General features: G+C 35.7%; 1 protein-coding gene across 2 annotated transcripts; it reads right to left on the bottom strand.

Moving 5' to 3' along the window:
• Positions 1-7315: 7315 nt before the first annotated feature.
• Positions 7316-21042, bottom strand: FBXO4 (F-box protein 4). 2 transcript variants are annotated; one of them, XM_055325164.1, is made up of 7 exons: positions 20801-21042; positions 19182-19417; positions 16413-16633; positions 12741-12816; positions 12455-12630; positions 8702-8877; positions 7316-7681 (listed from the first exon to the last, which is right to left on the bottom strand). In XM_055325164.1, the coding sequence occupies exons 1-7, from the start codon at positions 20987-20989 to the stop codon at positions 7592-7594; spliced, it is 1164 nt and encodes a 387-aa protein (XP_055181139.1). In that variant the 5' UTR covers positions 20990-21042; the 3' UTR covers positions 7316-7591. The 2 variants fall into 2 exon arrangements, with proteins under 2 accessions (XP_055181139.1, XP_055181140.1); XM_055325165.1 differs by having other exon boundaries at positions 8702-8841.
• Between the last annotated feature and the right edge of the window lie 20 nt (positions 21043-21062).

Genomic DNA, 21062 nt, shown 5'->3' with positions numbered 1-21062 from the left:
GAACGTATACATACAAGTTTCTGTATGCACATTTAAATTTCTCTTAGGTATATACCTAGGACGGGAATAACTGGGTCACACGGTAAGAGTATTTTTAACATTTTGAGAAACTGCCAAATCACTTTCCAAAATAATTACATTCTGACCATTCTATTTTTAAACATCCTCCTTAAAACTTATTCTCTTTTTTATTGTAGTCATCCAAGTAGGTGTGAAATCGTATCTCATTGTGATTTTGATTTGTACTTCTTTGATGGTTAATGATGTTGAGTATTTTTTCACACACTTCTTGGTCATTTGTGTATTGTTTTTAGAGAAACATCTTTAGATTCTTTGCTGATATTTTATTACCTGAAGTATAATTGACATATTAGTTTCAGATGTACAACATAGTGATTCAACAATTACATACATTACAGAATGCTAAGAAAAGTGTAGTTACCATGTGTCCCCATACAAAGTCATTACAATATTATTGACTATATCCCTATGCTGTACTTTTCACCCCCATGACTTACATAACTTGGAATCTTACACCTCTTAAACCCGTTTGCCTATTTTGTTTATTCTCTATCCCTCTCCTCTTTTGCAACAGTTTGTTCTCAATATTTATGCATGTTCCTCTTTCTTGTTATTGTTTGTTTATTGGCTTTTTTTTAGATTCCACATTTAAGTAAAATCATATGGCATACATCTTTCTCTAACTCATTTCACTTAGCATAATACCCTCTAAGTCCATCCATGTTGCTGTGAATGACAATATTTCATTCCTTCTCATTGCTAATATTTCATTGTGTATATATACTACATCTTCATTATACATTCGTCTATTTATGAACAATCCCTTGCTGACTTTTATTCATCTTCCATTATTGATGTGTAATAGTTCTTTATATATCCTAAATATAACTCCCTCATCACATATGCCATTTGTAAAAAATTTTCTTCCATTCTGTGGATTATCCTAATATTTTAAAATCATATTTTATTGAGTTTTAATTCCTTTAAAGCCATTTTCTCTAATTTTGTTCTACAAAATCTAATCTGTATCTATCCTGTGATAGATAGATATAGGATAGAATATCCTATATTCTGTGAAAAAAAAAAACAAAATAAAAATGCCTCACAGTAAATGATCTTTGATTCACATTAAAGTTCTGAGAAGTCCTGTGTAATATGCTTAACTTTATTTAATCCACTAAGAACTAACGCTATGCTCAGTTATCAAGGAAATTACTATACTCAGAACACACTTTGGAAAATATTACTGAAAATCCAATCTGATCAAAATTATAAAAGTTAAGTTGAAATATCTCTTTTTTTTTAGTAACAAATTCTTTCTGTATGTAGCAATAGTACCACCTTCTGGAAATCTAGAGATAGCACTGTCATATTTTTCAGAATTTAAGAACAGTCTTCTGTTAGTTATAGTATCAATTTGACAAACAAGCTAAGACTTTGTACTTTACCTGGTAGAAAACAGAAAATGATCATCAATGTATTCTGGTGTAAAACTGATAGTGCTATTCATGGCAAAAAAAAAATAAATATTACTTTGCCAAATTTTTAACTAAAATTTCTCTATTTCTGTAGAAAAAAAATCAGAGCTCTATTATCCCCCAGAATTATTTCGCTAGATCTATCTACTGACAGGTTTTTATATACTTTCTTAAGTAAATGGAGCTTTTTACATTAGGTTTTTCATATGATATTAAAAAATAAAAACTCATTTTGATAATGGTGTTGTTCTGTACATCAAAATTTATTAAACAATTTTAGAGCACTTTTTTGTACAACATGCTCTCCTTAGCGTTTTAAAATATTAACTTATTTAAGCATTTTAAGAACTCTATAAGGTATTTTTTATCTTCATTTTACAATTAGAGAAACTCAGTCACACAGAAGATAAGAAACTTGGCTAAGACCACACAGTAATGAAGTTAAGATGTGAACTCAGACCAATTTGGTTTTAGAATCCTTAATAACTTAGTTATGCTGCTTCTAACATTCTTTTTTTTTTCCTAAGATTTTATTTATTTATTCATGAGAGAGAGAGGCAGAGACACAAACAGAGGGAGAAGCAGGCTCCATGCAGGGAGCCAGACACAGGACTCCATCCAGGTCTCCAGGATCCCACCCCATACTGAAGGCGGCGCTAAACTGCTGAGCCACTGGGGCTGCCTTGCTTCTAACATTCTTATACAAATGTGTAGGAAGAATAAATAACTGGAAAATTTTAAATATTGGATATTTAATTTGTTGAGGCTGTAGCAAGGGTCAGACCTCAAATGTTATGAAAAATTGCTTAGGACTTCTTCCAAGGGTCAAAGAATATGAAGGCATAATTCAATTGGGAAGGGAAAAAAAAAAACAGTAAAAAGTCATCTCAGTATATAGTAAAAATGAAATAATATTGAAAATCAAGGAGAAAATGAAACATGAGAACTTTTCACAGTGTACAGTAATGATCAATATAGTTCAGCTACTGTGTGGAGACCTAATGCTAGAAAATTTTTGACAAATGAACACTGATCTGGGAAATAATAAGGTGTTTAAAAAGACAGTGTAAAAACCGCTAAGAATTTTTGCTTTCTTTCAGATAGAATTTAGGTCACAAGAGATTGTTACTGTAACAAGAAAACAGAAAAAAAATGTAAATTATACTTTACTTTGGGCCATCAAGAGCAGTAGGTAAAAACGTCTAAATAAATTCCAAGAATAAACAGGCTCTTCTTGGTGATCAAAGAGCTTTTGCTTTTATGAGACCAACTGCTTAATTTGGTATCTGTGGGTGGGATATCACTCCGACATCGGAAGAGAGATTTTGCTGGCATAAGAAAAAGACCACTGAAGCTTTTAATGAAAATATGATTGATATACTAGATTGCAAATGGAAGAACTCCAAATGTGAAAATAAGTTGTTGATCCCCCAACAGTAATTCTGGCAAAAGACATAGAGCAGATCTAAAAAACAGAAAAATGTCTCGTTTTGGTTGAGGGCAACCGTAGCCACTAAAGAGGAAAAAACGAGTCTCAGAAAAGAAAAAGCCAGGAAGGGAATCACTAAATTCTTGGTCTATATCTTTGGCTAAATTTTGTGTGAGAAACCAACTCAAGTTCTTCACTTAAATAAAAAAGATAAACTGCATGTAGAACTGTTACTCAAGGAACAGAGTTTGCAATGTATATCTAACCATGTTATTTGTTTAAACAAAAGAAACACCACTCATTGGAGAAAAATAGCAAAGCCAGAGTCTCCACAACTTAACATTTATATTTTTCAGAATACAATACAAAACTCTGCAAGATACAAAAATGAAAATGACACTCATTACTTTAATAAAAGAAAACCAATGGAAACTAATGCTTCCAGATTTAGAATTTTCAGACAAGGATTTTAAAACAGCTATTACATTCTCAGTGATGTACAGGAATGTATACCCTCAATGGGGGGGAAAATGGAAATCTGAGATACAAAATAGAATTAAAAAAGGGGGGATCCCTGGGTGGCACAGCAGTTTGGCGCCTGCCTTTGGCCCAGGGCGCGATCCTGGAGACCCAGGATCGAATCCCACGTCGGGCTCCCGGTGCATGGAGCCTGCTTCTCCCTCTGCCTGTGTCTCTGCCTCTCTCTCTCTCTCTGTATGACTATCGTAAATAAATAAAAAAAAATATAAAGAATTAAAAAAGAAGAACCAAAAGGAAATTATAGAACAAATACATTATAAAAATTCACAAGATTGATTGAACAAAATATAGAGTATGAAAATCTTAGGGTTAATCAAATAAAATTATGCAAACTGAAGAACAGAAAGAAAAAAACTTTGAAAAAAATTAGCAATGCCTCAGAGAAGGTTAAATAACAAATGGTGGGCAGCCCCCATGGCACAGCGGTTTAGCGCCGCCTGCAGCCCAGGGCGTGATCCTGGAGACCCTGGATCGAGTCCCACGTTGGGCTCTCTGTATGATGCCTGCTTCTCCCTCTGCCTGTGTCTCTGCCTCTCTCTCTGTCTCTATGAATAAATAAATAAAATCTTAAAATAATAATAATAATAATAACAAATGGTGCTACATGTGTTGTGACACAACATAGACCCGAAGAGGAAGAAAGAAAAGAATAGAGAAGAAAAATATATTTGAAGAAATAATGAGCCAAAATTTCACAAACTTGGTAAATGACATGAATTTCAATATTCAATATGCTAGTAACTCCCAACCTAGATAATTATAAATGGGATCTTCCTAGGCACTCTGTAGTTAAACTGTTGAAGACCAAGATAAAAAGTAAATTTGAGAGCAGAAAAAAAAAAAAGGCAAATTATATACAAAAGAATAGAGATGTAATTAGTAATTTCTTACCAGAAACTATAGAAGCTAGAAGAAAACAAAGGAACACCTGAAAGGGCTGAAAGAATAAAATTGCCAACCAAGCAAAAACTATAACACTGTCTTCCTGAGATTTATAAAATACAGGGATATACTATATTTAATAGCTATAGCAAAAAAATGGTATGAATAATAAAACCCACAGTTACATTTGTAAATATTACAAAACTGGTACAGTGTTACAGTTTTGAAAGAAAACTTTCAAAAGCTAAGGAAATATACTGCAATCACTAGAGAAACCTCTAAAAAATGAAGACATGCTAAAAAACTAACAGAAAAACTTAAATCAATTTCTAAAAAATATGAAATATCCAAAATAGAAAGAATAGAGAAACAACAATAGTGAAGAGGGAATAAACAAATAATAAAATGGTAGACCTGAAGCCAATCATATCAATAATCACATTAAATGTAAATGATCTATACATTCTAAAATGCAGGTATTGCCAGAATGGAAAAAGAAAAAGCAAAATTTGCCATATCCTATCTACAAGAAATACACTTAAAACATAAAGACAGATTTAGGTTGAATGGATGTATCATGGGATCAGTATTTTTTTTAATGTTGAAGAGGTTATATTAATACTAGAGAATGTATTTCACAACAATGAATATTACCAGTAAAAAGGACATCATTAATAATGATAAAAGGGTTGATTCATTAGAAAAATAAGTCATATACATATGTGCACCTAAAAATGTCATCAAAACACACTAAACAAAAATTAATAGTTCAAAGGAAAAATAGGCAATTCCCTAATCATAGTTAAAGATTCTAATGTCTATTGGTAACTGATAAAAACAACTATATAAAAATCAATATGGGGTGCCTGGCTGGCTCATTCAGAATGAGTGACTCTTGATCTTGGATTTGTGGGTTCAACCTCCACATTGGGCGTAGAGATTACTTAAAAATAAAATCTTTTTAAAAATCAATATAACCAATATAAAACATCTAAACATTATCAATCACTTTAACTTAATAAGTAGCTATAAAACATTCCACCTAACAACTACAGAATATAAACTCTTCAAGTGCATGTGGCATATTCACCAGAATAAACCATAAGGTGGGCCGTAAAGCAAGGTTCAACAAATTTAAAAAGACTAAAATTTTAGAGTATTCTCTGATAAAAAGAGACATTGAATTGGGTATCAATAACAATAAAATATATAGGTAACAGATTAAACAACACTAAAATAATGACACTAAAAAATCCATGGATTAAAAAGTGAAGGTACTAGAAAATATTTTAACTGCATAATAATAAATATACAATATTCCAAAATGTGTCCATGAAGTTAAAGAGAGTTTAGAGGAAACCCATAGCTTTAAATGCTTTTTTATAAAAAAATAGGGGTTCTTGGGTGAGTCAGTCAGTCAACCATCTGACTCTTGATCTCAGCTCACGTCTTGATTTTAGAGTTGTGGGTTCAAGCTTTATGTTGGGCTCCATACTAGGCAACTTAAAAAATTAATTAATTAATTTAAAAAAGAACAGAATTAATGATCTAAATGTCTACCTTAAAGAACTAGAAAAAAGGGCAGCCCGGGTGGCTCAGCCGTTTAGTGCTGCATTCAGCCCAGGGCGTGATCCTGGAGACCCGGGCCATGTCGGGCTCCCTGCATGGAGCCTGCTTCTCCCTCTGCCTGTGCCTCTGCCTTTCTCTCTCTCTCTCTGTCTGTGTGTGTGTCTCTCATGAATAAATAAAATCTTAAAAAAAAAGAACTAGAAAAAAATGAAATAAAAAAGATTTTAAAGCAGAAAAAGACATTAGAGCATAAGTCAGTGAAAGAGAAAAATCAGTAAAACCAAAAGGTGGGTTTTTTTAGAATAATAATAAAATCAGTAAAACTTTAGCTAGACTGGTCAAGAAGAAAAAAGATATAACATCAATATCAGGAATGAATTAGGTGATGTACTACAAATATAACGAGGAAAATAGGGAGATCTAATTTTGGCATAATAGCATGAGGGTTCTGTGGAATAGCTCCCTAGAAAAACTGGAAGAAATTATTTTTTAAAAAAAACAACCACTTAAAGTCTCTGTATATGGTCCCAAAGCCTACAGAAAATAAAGAAATATTTTCCAAGAAAAAAAAATCTACTAAAACTCAGTAAGAACAGCAAGTATCTGGGATTTGAGTCAAAACTTATTCCAACTCCCTCCCTCCTCCAACTCAGCAAGATGGAAACTCCAATCTAGACTGGGGCAGCCAAGGAAGTCGAACCACATTACCTCTCTAAGTTAGAGAAATATCTTCACAGGAATAGGATGTCAGCCTTTCCCATCCTGCCTCAACTACATGCTGCTGAAGCCAACTCCTGAAGGAGTGTACCCATACGTAGGAGCTCCCTTTTTTGGAGCAGCACTCTCTTGTGGGTTGTAGGCTATAGCTTGGGCACAGCATCATAAAAACACTGTTTTTTTTTTTTTTAAACCCTAACCCAAATACTGTGCTCATTTTATTATAATGTTAAAATTTCTCAGTTCCAATGAGATAAGAAAGCTGTAACATTTCCTCTGCAATTTGTAAGAAGGTCTTATGATTATGTCTTATGGGATATTTTCTCTATGAGTATGGAATAGAATTTGGCCTTAGAATCTTACGAACTTTCAAAGTTATGTGAAATAGCAAGTACTTCCAGGAAAGTTTTCACTGAATCAGTACTAAATATGATATAAAATTAATTTGTTTCAGAAAAAAAACCCAGAAGGTATATGGCCATAATAATAAGTACAATTCTAATGAATATCCCAGTCTTTAAGCAGTATATTTATTAAAAATTAAAATTTCTTTTTGATAACCAGTTAAGGATTCTTGAAAAGAACCTATAGAAAGCTTAGTAAATTTGTTATTCTCCACCAGGGCAACCTCTGAACTGAAATTAGAAAACACAAGGAATGACAGAAGTACAAATTTGTTTTTTCCAGAATTTAATATTTTAAAAAAAGGAAATATAAAAGTTATCAAACAGTCTTAAAAGGCTCATTTGGGGGCTAAATGCTGAAACATTTTTTCTTGAAATTGATTTAAGGTAAAAAGTGAAAATTATATAAAAAACACAGCAGCTACAGCTGTCCCAATATAAAGCCCACCTGCAAAAAGGCAGGACAAAATTAGCTGACCCAGCAAATATTCACATCATGACCTTAGTAACAAGTTTCAAGGGGTTTCAATTTCCAAGGTCTAAAAGGAGGATCATCTTGTATGCTTAGATTCTACTTCTTCAAGAATCCACTGAATGCCATTCAAAAAACCAGTTAGAGTTTCAGCCTCTGTATCCTGGACCTATGAGCAGATAAGAGAGATCACTGTAAGAAACTGACTCCAAAATCTTATGAATAAAAGAAACATTTTTCTAGATACTAAAAAAAAAAAAAAAAAAAAAAAAGGATTTAAAAAATCCCAGTAAACTATAGGTCACTCATTCAAATTTGTCTTCTAGAGAACTTAGATAAAAAAAAATATGATCTGTTTATAATTATTACCAAACTGAGGCTTATTACTTATCTTGGAACTCAGCTTTGGGAATGGGAAGAACCATTTCTATGACTTGTTTGTATTAGAAAAAAAATTCCTACAAAGGATCCACTTTGAAAACTAAAACATTTTTTAATAATTCCAGCTAGTCAGCTGGTAAAAGTGGTATCAAACTGCAAAAATGTATTAAGACTGCCATTCTTCCTAATGGTAATGCCACTCTTCCTAATGGTAATGCCACTCTTCCTAATGGTACCACTCAGAAAGGTACACCTTTATGAGTAGCTTTCAAACCGTGTTCCCAAAGAGTCTTTAGAAGACTCCACAGAAGGTATGCAAGGAGGAAGGAAGAAAATCCTCTTATTAAGCATAAGCACTTCCAATTTTAATTTTTCTTTATTTTATATAGGAGCTTTCATGTAAGGCTTCATTTGAAGAAAGGATTCCATGATTAAAATAAAATTTAGAAAGCAAGGAACAGTTAGATGAAATCTGTATTTCTGATGACCCTTAAAGCATAATATTTAAATGTTGGAAAAAACAAAACATGATACTGGCATCTAAAACAAAACAAAACAAAACAAAACAACAAACAACACCAATCTCCAGTTGTTATTTCACTGTATCTATGATAGGAGAGGCAAGGAGAGACCAAATGATCAGGTAAAACTTACTGATACCAATCAAATATCTCCCGCTGATCAAGCTATTAAAACTAACTTTAGAATGCTATTTCATTAAAGAGAATGAGTAGGAAAGAATAAAATCAAATAGAGAACAGTGAAAAATAAAATAAGATTTTTCTCACCAGATAAGATAGGACCTTACCATCCATGGGTGGTTTAGATGATTTAGACGCAGCTCATGAGCCAAATAAAAACAGGGCATTCTTTTTACATTTGCTTGAGAAATGCAAGATAAAACCAGCATAGGTCTTCCTGAAGATCCAAAAGCTGGATCTGTCATTGCTATAATACGAGAAAATTCATCTTGCCATTCATGTCCTAGAGAATGTAGTCAAAACCCTTAATTTGCATTTTATAAGGATTTTTAAAATAATAAACTTCAAAACAAGGAAACAAAAAAATTACCAGGATCCAAACATAACAAACTGCCTCTATCGCTGTTCATTTACTGATTTGTCATAAAATTACTATTAGATAGCCTTCAAGGATAGGAATTTCAATGAAATTAGAGGGAAAAAAGGTCACAATACCATTCAGATGTCTCCAGAGTTTAAATGCAAAAACACTTTGATATAGGTATTTTCCTCTCACAAATTTTGTAGCTAACACTACCCTTTCTTTCAAAGACCTTAGTTTAAACAATTTAAAAATATACTTGGGTCTTGCTCTTTTATTTTAACCAACAATCTCTGCCTTTCATTAGACGGTGTAAATTGCTGACATTGTGAGGTAGTCAAAATCCTAAAAGGACACCCAATGATTCACACCCTTGTATAATCTCTTCCCCTTTGAGTGTGGAAGAAACTTAGAATCAGTGATTGGGTATCACTGCCATAAGTAGGCTACATTATAATACACAACTGACCTCAAGAATGAGCTATTATACTTAGTGAGGCTGACCTAATCAGGTAGGCCCTTAAAAGAGTTGAGGTTTTCTTAGAAAGATTCTCCATTGCTGGATTTGAATACAAGAGGAAGTCACAAGGCAAGAAATGAGGATACCTTCTAAAAGATGACATAAGCCCTCAGCTGACAGTTGGCAAGGAAATAAAAACCTCCGTCCTACAATAGTAAGGAACTGAATTCAGCCAATAACTTCAGTGAGTTAGCAGATTTTTCCCCAGAGCCACCAGAAAGTACTGCATCAAACCATCCAACTCTGATTTCAGCCTGTGAGACCCTAAGCTGGAAACTCAGCCATGCTGTGCTGACTTCTGACACAGAGAATTATGAGCTAATAAATAGGTGTTATTTTAAGTCACTAGGTTGAAGGAAATTTGTTATATATGAAAAGAAAATGAATCAATAATGTCATTATCAACAAGGTGTACTTATTATTATTTTTAAAAATTTTATTTTATTCAGGAGAGATACAGAGAGAGAGAGGCAGAGACATAGGCAGAGGAAGAAGCAGGCTCCCTGTGGGGAGCCCGATGTGGGACTTGATCCCTAACCCTGGGATCATGCCCTGAGCCAAAGGCAGAGGCTCAACTGCTGGGCCACTCAGGCGTCCCAACAGTGCATAGAAATCTAATCATACACTTTTTAGATTTTGACTTGTCCTATCTGTTCTTTGTTCTTTATCCCCCCCTTCTTTGGACTGAGTTTGTAATTATTCCATTTTACCTTCACTACTGGCTTATTTAATTGTACCTCTCTCACTTTTTTAAGTGGCTACTCAAGGATTTACCACGCACGTTTTTGTAAGTTTACCTTTGGATAGTATTATGCAACTTCACACATAGGAAAACCTTATACCAATGTATTCCCATTTGTTCCCTTCCATTTGCTTGTATTGTTATTATGTATCTTACTTAAAAGAATCATATACCCACAATACATTATTACAATTTTTTCCTGTACATAATTATAAAAAAATAAAAATTAGGGAAAAAAAATCTTATATATAGCTACATTGTTTCTATCCTAGGGTTCTTCATTTTCTTTTATTTATTTATTTGGGTTTTTTTTAGATTTTCATTTTCATTTAAGATCCAATTTTCCATCTGGTATATTCTTCTGGTTGAAGAGCTTTCTCTAATATCTCTTATAATGCAAATCAGCTGATAATGAACTTTCTCAGGTTTTGTCCAAAAGTTTTGATTTTGCTTTCATTTTTGAAAGATATCTTTGGATATAAGGTTTTCTCCACTTTGCAATACCATAAAGATTTCCCTTCACTGCCTTCAGCAATTCTTTCAGGAATTCTTTGTCCTTATCTTTGGCCCTCTATATGTATGCTTTATTTTGCTTTGGCTGTCTTCAAGATAATCTCCTTATCTTTGGCTTTCATCAGTTTGGCCATAATGTATCTAGATGTATTTTTTATTTATGTATTACTATTATTTTTAATTTATTTGGAGTTCTCTGAGCAGCTTGGATCTGTGGTCTGCTGTCTTTCAGTAATTTTGAAATAATTTTGGCCATTATCTGTTCAAAATTTTATTTTTCCTTATTCTCTTTCTTCATGTTTTGGGACTCCAATTACATATGAGTTATACCAGGTATTGGCATACTACATTCTATGGATCTATTTTTATAAATATTTTTTTAAAACAGCCATGCCCATTCGTTTATAAATTGTCCATGGTTACTTTTTGCACTCTAACAGCAAAGTTGAGTATGAGAGATCATATGGCTTATATGCTGAAAATATTTACTATTTTCTGGCCCCTTGAGAAAAAGTCCACTGACCCTAGAGCTGTTTCCCTTGATGGGTTCCTCCAGCTTGGTTTTTCCTATTTTAATTTGGATAATTCCAATTTATCTTCAGTTTTACCAAAGGTTTCTTTTGCTGATAAATCCATTAAGGAAACTGTTCACCTGCTATATTTTCATGTTTAGCATTCCCATTTTATTCTTTCTTCTTTCTCTCTGCTGAAGTCCCTATCTATTCATGCATATTTTCCATTTTTTCCACTAGATCCTTTTACATATTAATCATAGTTATTTCAATATCCATTTCTGAGAGTGCCAACATCTGCTTTTATCTTTAGGTATGGTTCCATTGATTGCTTCATCTCTTGATAATGGGTCATTTCATTTTGATTTTTTTGAGTCTTTTATAATGTTTAATTTAATGCTAAATGTTTTTTGTGGAAGAACAGTAAAGAAAAGATTGAGGCAAAGAAAATCTATTCCCAGAAATGGGTATGCTTCTTCTTTGGCTAGAACACTAATGCAGTGGATTGATTCCAACTAGTCAGTAGTTGAGCTGAACTTAACTTTTTAGCTCTGGTTAACTTCAGTGCACCATAAGCTTTAAATTCTTTCAGTAATGCTGTTACCTTGTTCACAGTGAGAACAATATATTATATATTCATGCTTTAACTTATTCACAAAAGATTGTGGAGAAAAATTACAATACTGGTTTGTGCCCCGATAATATTCTGATTTGATGCCTAAATAGCATTGTGAAGGGCAATTATTCAGTATATGTGGAAAGTATTCTTAACTAATCCCACACATCTCTCTACTACCTTAAAGGTAAAATTTTCCAGTTATCAGTATAAATTATTTGAATAGAGCTAGCAGCAGACAAAACATCAATAACAAGTGCAGAAGCATACAACAAGAAATAGTATGTACTTCTAGTATCAAACTTTAATATGCAGCAGAATTCTGTGGGTGCTTATTAAAAAAAATACCCAAGAAATAATCCAAATCTATGAATTATAATCCACTAGAGTAGGAATCAGGCAGCTGTTTTTAACAAGCTCTTCAGATGATTCTAATGCACATCAAGGTTTGAGAACCCACTACTAACATTAATGGTCACAGAATCACATTTATTAAATTAACCACCATGTTCTTAAGAAGTCACAGTAAATCCCAAAAATCAATTGTATTTGCTCTGCAAAAAAAGGTTCTCTTAAAAGAAAATGATAATGCTTACTTTTATGAGCTTCAGCATTTGCAACATAGATGAATCCATCAACAACTTCACACACCTTCTGAATTTGTGGAATTACACTATATCGGCTTCCTTGTTGATCATCTCCTTCATTCTGTAGACTGAACATCTTGTTAACTACACTTGTATGCTCTTCTCTTGCTCTATCTCTTTCCTTTCTATAAGAAAAATGTAAATATAAAACATAAACAAATACTAAGCAGGCTCCACCCCCCTAAAGTATTCAAGTCCTGATGCCTCAGGTAGGCCACCAAATAGGCAGCCTTACCTGGTAGTTGAATATAATATCAAGATGTTGAATTTATGTTGGTTGCTCAACTGAAAACTGACTCCTGATCCAATACCTAAAGGAAAAAATTACAGTTATCAAAGCAAGTCATTAAGAAATTCAAAAAAAGATCACATTGAAAAAATTACTCAGTGCAAGCAAAAAGAGCAACCAAAAAGTCCATGACAAGTTATACATAGCTTTGGAATAAGGGAAATGTTTGTATTAAGGCATAGGTGCTGTATGCAGTTTTCATTTACATGATAATAAAAATATGGATAAAGAACAGAGAACTGATAGGCTTATAGCATTCCTTTCTGTATCATCAGATTAGTAGCAGAGGCATCATTAACAGCTAGTAATCTAGTAATATCTATCTTCTAGACTAAGATTCATTTCCCAACTTTTTTGTTTCTTGTTTGTCATACACTCCATGTATATATATATTCAGTGAAATGGCTTTTTTGCCCTCTGAAAATGTTTTTAAATTGATGGGGAGTCACCAATGGCACTGTAGAAAATTGAGGAAATATGCAGATACTTAAATGTGAAATGAAACTTGGGCTATACTCTTGAATTTGCCACACTGTCATTTTTTGTGAGCCTTAGTTTTGACATCAAAATACAGCAATAATACAGAGTGCCTGGTGGCTCATTCAGCTAAGAGTCCAACTCTTGATTTAGGCTCAGGCCTGATCTCAGGGTTGTGAGATAGAGCCTCACATCAGGCTCTGCACTCAGTGGGGAGTCCGCTAGAGAATTCTCTTCCCCTCTACTCTTCCTTTGCCCCTCCCACTGCATTGTCTAATAATAAATTTTTAAAAAATATATAAAATAATACATACTTCCTAGAGATACTATAACATTAAATGAGATTATACATGTAAAACTCCTAATAGAGTGACTGGTAAATAACACATACTAAATATTAGCTTCTTATTGAAGCTGATTATTTAACCGAATTATTCAACACTCTTATTTGTCCTTTCTTAATCTCTTCCCTTCTTTGGCTGTGTTAACACTCAGGGGCTAACACTCTTACCTCATGAAAAGATCCTTCTTTCTTCCATGGCTCTATTTTTTTTTTTTTCATATAAATGCCCTTTTAGATCTGCCTACTTCTCTCCATCCTCAATCCCTCTTTTAGTCTAAAATCATAACCTCACCTGGACTTTCGCAATCACTCTAACCAGTCTCCTACATCCATTTTTGACCCTACTGTCCACTCTTCTTCTGGCTTAAAAATGCCTACCTAATTATTTTTCTTCCCTTCAAAGCCATTGCTCTTCAAAAACAATATAATCTTATTCCACTTTTTATAGCCTTACTACCTGCATCATAACCAATCTAATTGTTTAAATAAACCTGTCATGCCATCTTATGTCACCATTCCAGGCAACATATTATGCAGAAATCTTGGTAGGTGGAACTGTAAGCATGACCCTGATCTCCTGGCCACCAGGTCTGGTGCACAAACTCCTCAAACAGATCATAGAGACAAATTCAACTATATCTCTTTGTTTTCATCAGTTTAACTTCCAGAGATTATCCTCTCAACACATCTAACCTCCAATCAATATGATCTTCACACTGTTCTGTACCACCTTGCCAGCCCCCATCCCCTCATTCTTCCCTGATCTTGCAGGGTTTGAGGCATAATTAAAATGACATTTATAAACAATCACTTCTGTTGTCTGTAGAATAAAATTTGCATTTCATGATCAGCAAATTTTCCCATATCCCAAACCTCTCTTCTTTAGGTGTTCTACTTCATGGCCTTACCTGAACTGGCCTACCCTTAGGTGCTGCTTCTCTTGCAGTACTCTCAAGTAACAAAACTGCTTATTCTTCCACATTTTAGGATGAAAATGTAGGGTCGATGCTCTCTTTACTCCTCACAGCTATGTCCTGTTACCCACCAGCCCTCCCAAAACTTCATCTCTTTGAGATACACCATTCAGCTGCAGTACCATCTCCCCTTCTTCAACCCCATTATTTATGAGTCTCCTTTCAATAACCCCTTCCTTCAAACATTCACTGAAGATTTCAGCACCTGGTTCACAGTATTTCTTGTCATCCTCAGAAACTCCAAGTCCACGTGGACACCATGATTCCCAAATCTTGATTTCTAACCCAGATCTTGGTCTTGAGATCTGGATGCATAGAGTAATCCACAAAGTCATTTGCTCTTTTATTTACCAAATCTATAGAGTGCCTACTATATGCCTGACACCAAACACACAGCTAAGAATAAAGCTGGTAAGACTCTTGTGCTAATGGAGTTTCCATTCAAGTGGACTGCTTATAGCAGACATCTCTACTTATATCTCCCAGAGTTATCAAAGTCAGCATATTCCAAAGAGTAGCTGTCATTCTCCCTATAAAGATCCCTCAAAAAGTTTCTCTTCCTCCTTATCCTAGTGAATGGCACTATCATCCAATAGGAAAACCACATCAGAAATACTGCTAAACATATTTAGGCCAACACTGCATGCTTCATATTTTTTCATGATATTATAGTGAGATAGCCTCTTGTAATAAATTTTCCATTCAGGAGCCAGATCTTCCTCAAATGAAATCTTGATCATCTTACATCTCTTTAAAATCTTTCAACAGCTTCCAAATGCTTAAGCATGGCATATACATGTCTTTTCACCTAGCCCCACTCTAGACACATAGAATTACTTCAAATGTGTCATATGGATCCACATCTTTGTGCTTTTAGAAATGTAGCTCTCGGGATCCCTGGGTGGCGCAGCGGTTTGGCGCCTGCCTTTGGCCCAGGGCGCGATCCTGGGGACCCGGGATCGAATCCCACGTCGGGCTCCCAGTGCGTGGAGCCTGCTTCTCCCTCTGCCTGTGTCTCTGCCTCTCTCTCTATCTGTGTGTGACTATCATAAATAAATAAAAATTAAAAAAAATATTAAAAAGAAATGTAGCTCTCACTGCTCACAATACTTCCCCCCTCCCTCTTTTAGTGGCCTACTTTAACTCATCCTGATGACTCAAATAGGGCATCATGTTCAACGTAGAGCCTTCTTTGACCCTTTCTACCCAGGAGCTAATTATACCATATCTAATTACCTATATATTTATCTCTGTCCTTATCTAGACCAAGTATCTTCAGGGCAGACAAAATTTTGGATATTTGTTTTAAATCTCGGTACCTCTTGCATCTAATAGGTGCTTTCAGTAAATGAATAAGCAAAGTATAAGCTAGATTACACTATTACTTTTATTTATTACATCTCCTGCTTGCCAACTAACTACATGATTACTGTTTTCATAGAAAGAAGAGGAAGGTGTTAATTTAGCTCTTTTTAAAAATTCCAATATATATCAAAGTACTTTGCCCACGGTAGACACTGAATGGTTTTTGCTGTTAATATTCTTTTAAAATATGTAAGTACTGTACAAACGTCTTGATAACATATAACTTACCTTCATATAATCTTATATTACACAAATTTGAGTAAATAAGAGGAAGTTCACCTCTCGTAAAAAGTAAATCAATTCTTTTCGCCCACTGGGATCTGGGGAGGAGGAGCTCCTATTTACCAAATTACTATATTTCATTACATCAAAAAGTTAATTAAAAATTAATCTATTAACATTAGTGTCAAGCTCAAAATATTTTGGTTATTATGTACTGTAGATTAACATGAAAATTACCATCAATCTGTCTCTGAGGCAAACCAGCTGTTGGGCAAAGTTCCTCAGAGGACATCAAGCTCAACACCAAGGATGTATTCAGTTCTTCCAAACCTGGTCCAAACATAGCAAATCGTGGTTCATTCTGGATGATCAATGAGTGTAAAAATGATGTGACAGCTCCATACATAGGACGGCTAGATTTCAAGGATCTTCTTGTATATGGACAGCACATCTTATAGCTGTATAAAATTGTCAAATTAGAAAATTAACACAGAAAAAAACATAGCCAGTTATTCATTTAACAATATATAGTTTATTGAGAACATACTAGACACAGGAGATACAATAATACAGTTCCAATCCTCATGGAGGGAAGTAGAGGGCATACACATTATAACATGTATACCGGATGTCATAACAAGAAAAAGCAAAGGCACAATGAGAATAGAAGTGGTCCAAATGTTGAGGAAGTCTTCCCCAGGAAGTGGTTATTTACTTTCTAATCTTTCATTTTCTCATGGAACATTTTCTCTCATGGTCTAACATTTGTTTCAGTCATAAAAATTCACTACATAGAGTAGTGATTCTCATCAGTTTGGGGAGATTTTGCCTCCCCACCCCAAGGGAGCATTTATTTGGCAATGTCTGCAGACATTTTTTTCATTATGACTGGGGGGTCAGTGGGTGGTGCTGCTGGCATATCTAATGGACAGAGGTCAAGGATATTGCTAAACATCCTACAGTACACAGGAGAGTTGGTCTAAATACTTGGTCTAAAATGTCAATAGTGCCAAGATTGAGAAACCCTATAGTAAACTATATAGATAGTTAGCATAAATGTCTCTAGAGGTGAAGAAGAAAGATAGAAATTACTAAAGCCACCAATATAGCCAAATTTCTTAAGTACTCCTATTAACAGTCTCAAATGTAATAGTTTAATAAGTGTTAAATATACAGGGAGGCTTAAATGTTCCTTAAAGATAATCTAGCAAACTAAGAACCATGTGAAAAAGACCATGCAATTTCTTTCAATAACTATATATCACTAAATTACCAATTCTACATGTTATCAAAAATTAAAACACAGTACTCAAAATAAAACCTAAAGCCCTTTAACTAAATCAAGCTGGTTAAGATAATTACTAGCCTAACAATACAATGATGTTTATATAGGAACCTTGTAATTCAAGAAGGAAAAAAAAAAAATCAACTTTGAGGCTAGGTAGATCTGGCTAAGCAGTTTTTTCATCTGCATTATTTAAGCAATAACAATTAACCCAGGGTTATAAGGATCAGAAATTTATGATTTAAGAAACAAAACAGTGAACAAAGGAAAAAAGAGACAAACTTTTAAACACAGAGAACAAATGGGTGGTTAGCAGAGGGGAGATTGGTAGGGGGGTGAGTGATATAAAACAGGATTAAGAGTACACTTATCGTGATGAGCATGAGAAATGCAGAGAATTGTTGAATCATTATATTATATATCTGAAACTAATAGAAGACTGTATGTTAATTATATTTCAATAAAAATACTTCGTATGATCATGAATAGTTACTATGATTATTAACTATTCCTGGAGGAAAGTTGGCTCTACAGCATGATATATTTGATGCTATGGTCGGCTATGTAAGACAATGCAGAAGTAACAACCAGCAAGTAAGAGTACAACAGCACTTACTGAAATTGTATATAACATATTACACACATTTTAATCAAGTAGTCTCACAAGACTAAGTATTTAGATTAGAATAAGGAAAGATGTGAATTACTCAAATAAAATATGAAAAAAAAATCCTGAATCTAGGTACTAAATCTAGCAGAGCAAAACCATTCTTACCTAAAACATAAATATTCTTTTAAGTTATTTACAATGCCTTAAATTTGGGGCCCTCAATGAAGTAGATTACATACAGATCCAATGACATTATATTGTTTTTAAGGTGGCAAGATAGGATTCCAATCTGAACAGTGCCTTATAAGCTACACGACTTTAAGCAAAATCTATAACCATTTTGAACCTCAATTCCATATCTATAACAAAGATAATCCCTTATTGGGAGATGACTAAATAAGTAAACAAACATAAAGCATCCCTCATGGAATCTAATATACTACAGTTGCTCAACAACACTATTCACTCAGCTACATGATATTTAAAAGTGTCAATGCTTTTGGGTGATAATAAAATCTTATTTCCCAGAACCTTGAGAATGATTTTCTTCCCTGCCAAAGAACTGGTCTCCGATCACTGATCATTCCTTTTTTGGATACAGAAATGTAGTCACTATTTAGGAAAATGACAAATATGGGGACTTGGGTGGCTCAGTGGTTGAGTATCTGTGTTTGGCTTAGGTCATGATCCTGGGGTCCTGGTACTGAGTGTCACATCAGGGTCCCCAGAGGGAGCCTGCTTCTCCCTCTGCCTATGCCTCTGACTCACTCTCTTTCTCATGAATTAAAAAAAAAAAAAAAAAGAAAAGAAAAAGGAAATGACAAATGTTCTAAAGATGACGAAACTTTTAAGAACTATTTTATTTCTTGGCATATGAACTATCTATAATTATTCAAATACTCTAGAGTCAGGAACCACAGGCAAATAAAATGTGAAAACTGAAAGAGTCCTATGAAGGAGGTCATTTAACTTAATCCCCAAATTTTATAAAAGAACACTTATAACCAAATTCTATGAAATAAATCAGTGGCAGAGTCAAGACTAATTTAAACCGTTGACTTGTAATACAAATTTGGAATCTTCTTTTTAATTCATAAACCTAGATACTTACACTGCCATGTAGTCAAAAAATGCACCATCAGTGACCTCAGATATAGGCTTTTTTAAGATTTCTAGGTCTGGAAGAGACTTCCAGTCAACAGAAGGCCAAGAAGGAAGATCTCTGAGCAGAAAATATCGCCACAGAATTGGATCTCGTACAGTTTCATTCCAATAATGGCTTGTACTTCCCAACTGACACAGATCGTGAGGTGAAAGAAATGACAAAATATATAACTGCACATCAATCTGAAATAGAAACAGCAAATCCGTAAGAGGGATGAAAAATTTATCTTGAAAATTGTTTTCTGATAATAAGTTATAATTATTCCATTACAGCAGGGATCCAAAGGTCACCTGAGCAGTTTGCCTTTTTACTAATTATACCATAATGAATTTCAAAATTAATAAGAATCACACTAGATAATAAAGATCAACTTAACAGTATTTTCATAATTAAATCTATCATTCCGAAGTTATTTTCCTGCCATCAAAAGAGGAACATAGTGAACATTTAATTGCTGACACACTGAAATATTTATTAAAGACCAATCATTGCTCTGGTATTTCTCAAGCACAATAACCAAGTCCTTCAATTTCCCCTCCTGGGTATTTTGCCACACCATTTGTTTGAACAAATCACTGAAGGAAATATTCTAGTCTTCAAAATAAAAACTTTATCAAGCTGACAAACTTCTGATTGTGTCATTAGTTCTAATCCAAGAGTAAATCCGCCATCTGAGTTCCCCCATAAAACCCGTATTTCAAAGAACAGCAGTTTCCAATCTCTGATAGACATGAGGGGAATGTGCCAAGTCCAGTTGAGATAGAGAATTTGAATAATTTCTAGGAATTTCTCCTCTCTCCATTTTCCCCTCTGCCTGAAAAAAAAGTTTAACAATGAGTGACGCGGTTTGTTTTAACTTGAGGCGCTTTTAACTCAGCCATTGTCAATTAAATGTGAGGGTTTTTTTTTTTTTTTTTTAAGATTTTATTTACTTATTCATGAGAGACACAGAGGCAGAGACGCAGGCAGAGGGAGAAGCAGGCCCCACGCAGGGAGCCCGACCTGTGACCCGGGTCCCGCCCTGGGCCGAAGGCGGCGCTGAGCCGCGGAGCGCCCGGGCTGCCCCTAAGCGGAGTGGGGTTACCCGAAATACGCGCCAAGGCAACAGCCGCCCTATCCTCGCACTGCGGGGTTCGGCACCTCGAACCGAGGTAAAGACGCTGGGCACGGTCGCCGAAGGCTTTCCCGGGCCACCCAGGAAGTCCGCAGGCGTCTATTTCCCTCGCCTGACGTTCGGGGTGGGGGCTTCTAGAGCCAAAACTTGTTTTGGGCGTAGAAGAGCCGAGGGTGACGTGACCGCGGCCGCCGACGGTGCTTCACTGCGACCTTCGGCCGGGCTGCGGAGCCTCAGAGGTCAACGCCTCGGCGTTTCTGGCCAACTGTTGCCCCCGGGTGACGACACCGCCCGGGCCGGCGGCAGGACGCCGACCGACGCGGACCCCGGCGCGGCGACGCCCCGCCCCGCCCCGCCCGAGGCCGCCCGTGAGGGGCGCCCCCCTCCCGGCCCGGCCCGGCCCGACCCGGCCCGGCCCCTCGCTCCTCCGCGGCCGGCGGCCGCCACTCACCGGCAGCCTCGTCAGGGCGCTGGCCTCCTCACCCGCCTCCTCCTGGGAGGCCCTGGGCGCCGCCCTCTCCTTGCCCACCGACTGCCAGAAGTTCCTCCAGCCGCTGAGGATGGCGGCCTCCAGGCGGCCCCAGTCGCTGTGGTGCGGCGGCGGGGACCTGCCTCCGCAGCGCGGCTCGCTTCCAGCCATGGCCGCCGGCGCCGCCCGGGACGCGCCGCGGGGTGACGCGCGCTCCCCGCTCCCGCTCCGCCCGGCTCCGCTC

The sequence above is a fragment of the Nyctereutes procyonoides genome, unplaced genomic scaffold (genome assembly GCF_905146905.1).
Source record: "Nyctereutes procyonoides isolate TBG_1078 unplaced genomic scaffold, NYPRO_anot_genome, whole genome shotgun sequence".
Lineage (NCBI taxonomy): Eukaryota > Metazoa > Chordata > Mammalia > Carnivora > Canidae > Nyctereutes > Nyctereutes procyonoides.
The sequence above is the reverse complement of the archived record's forward strand: the minus strand, read 5'-3'. Positions and strand labels throughout refer to the sequence as shown.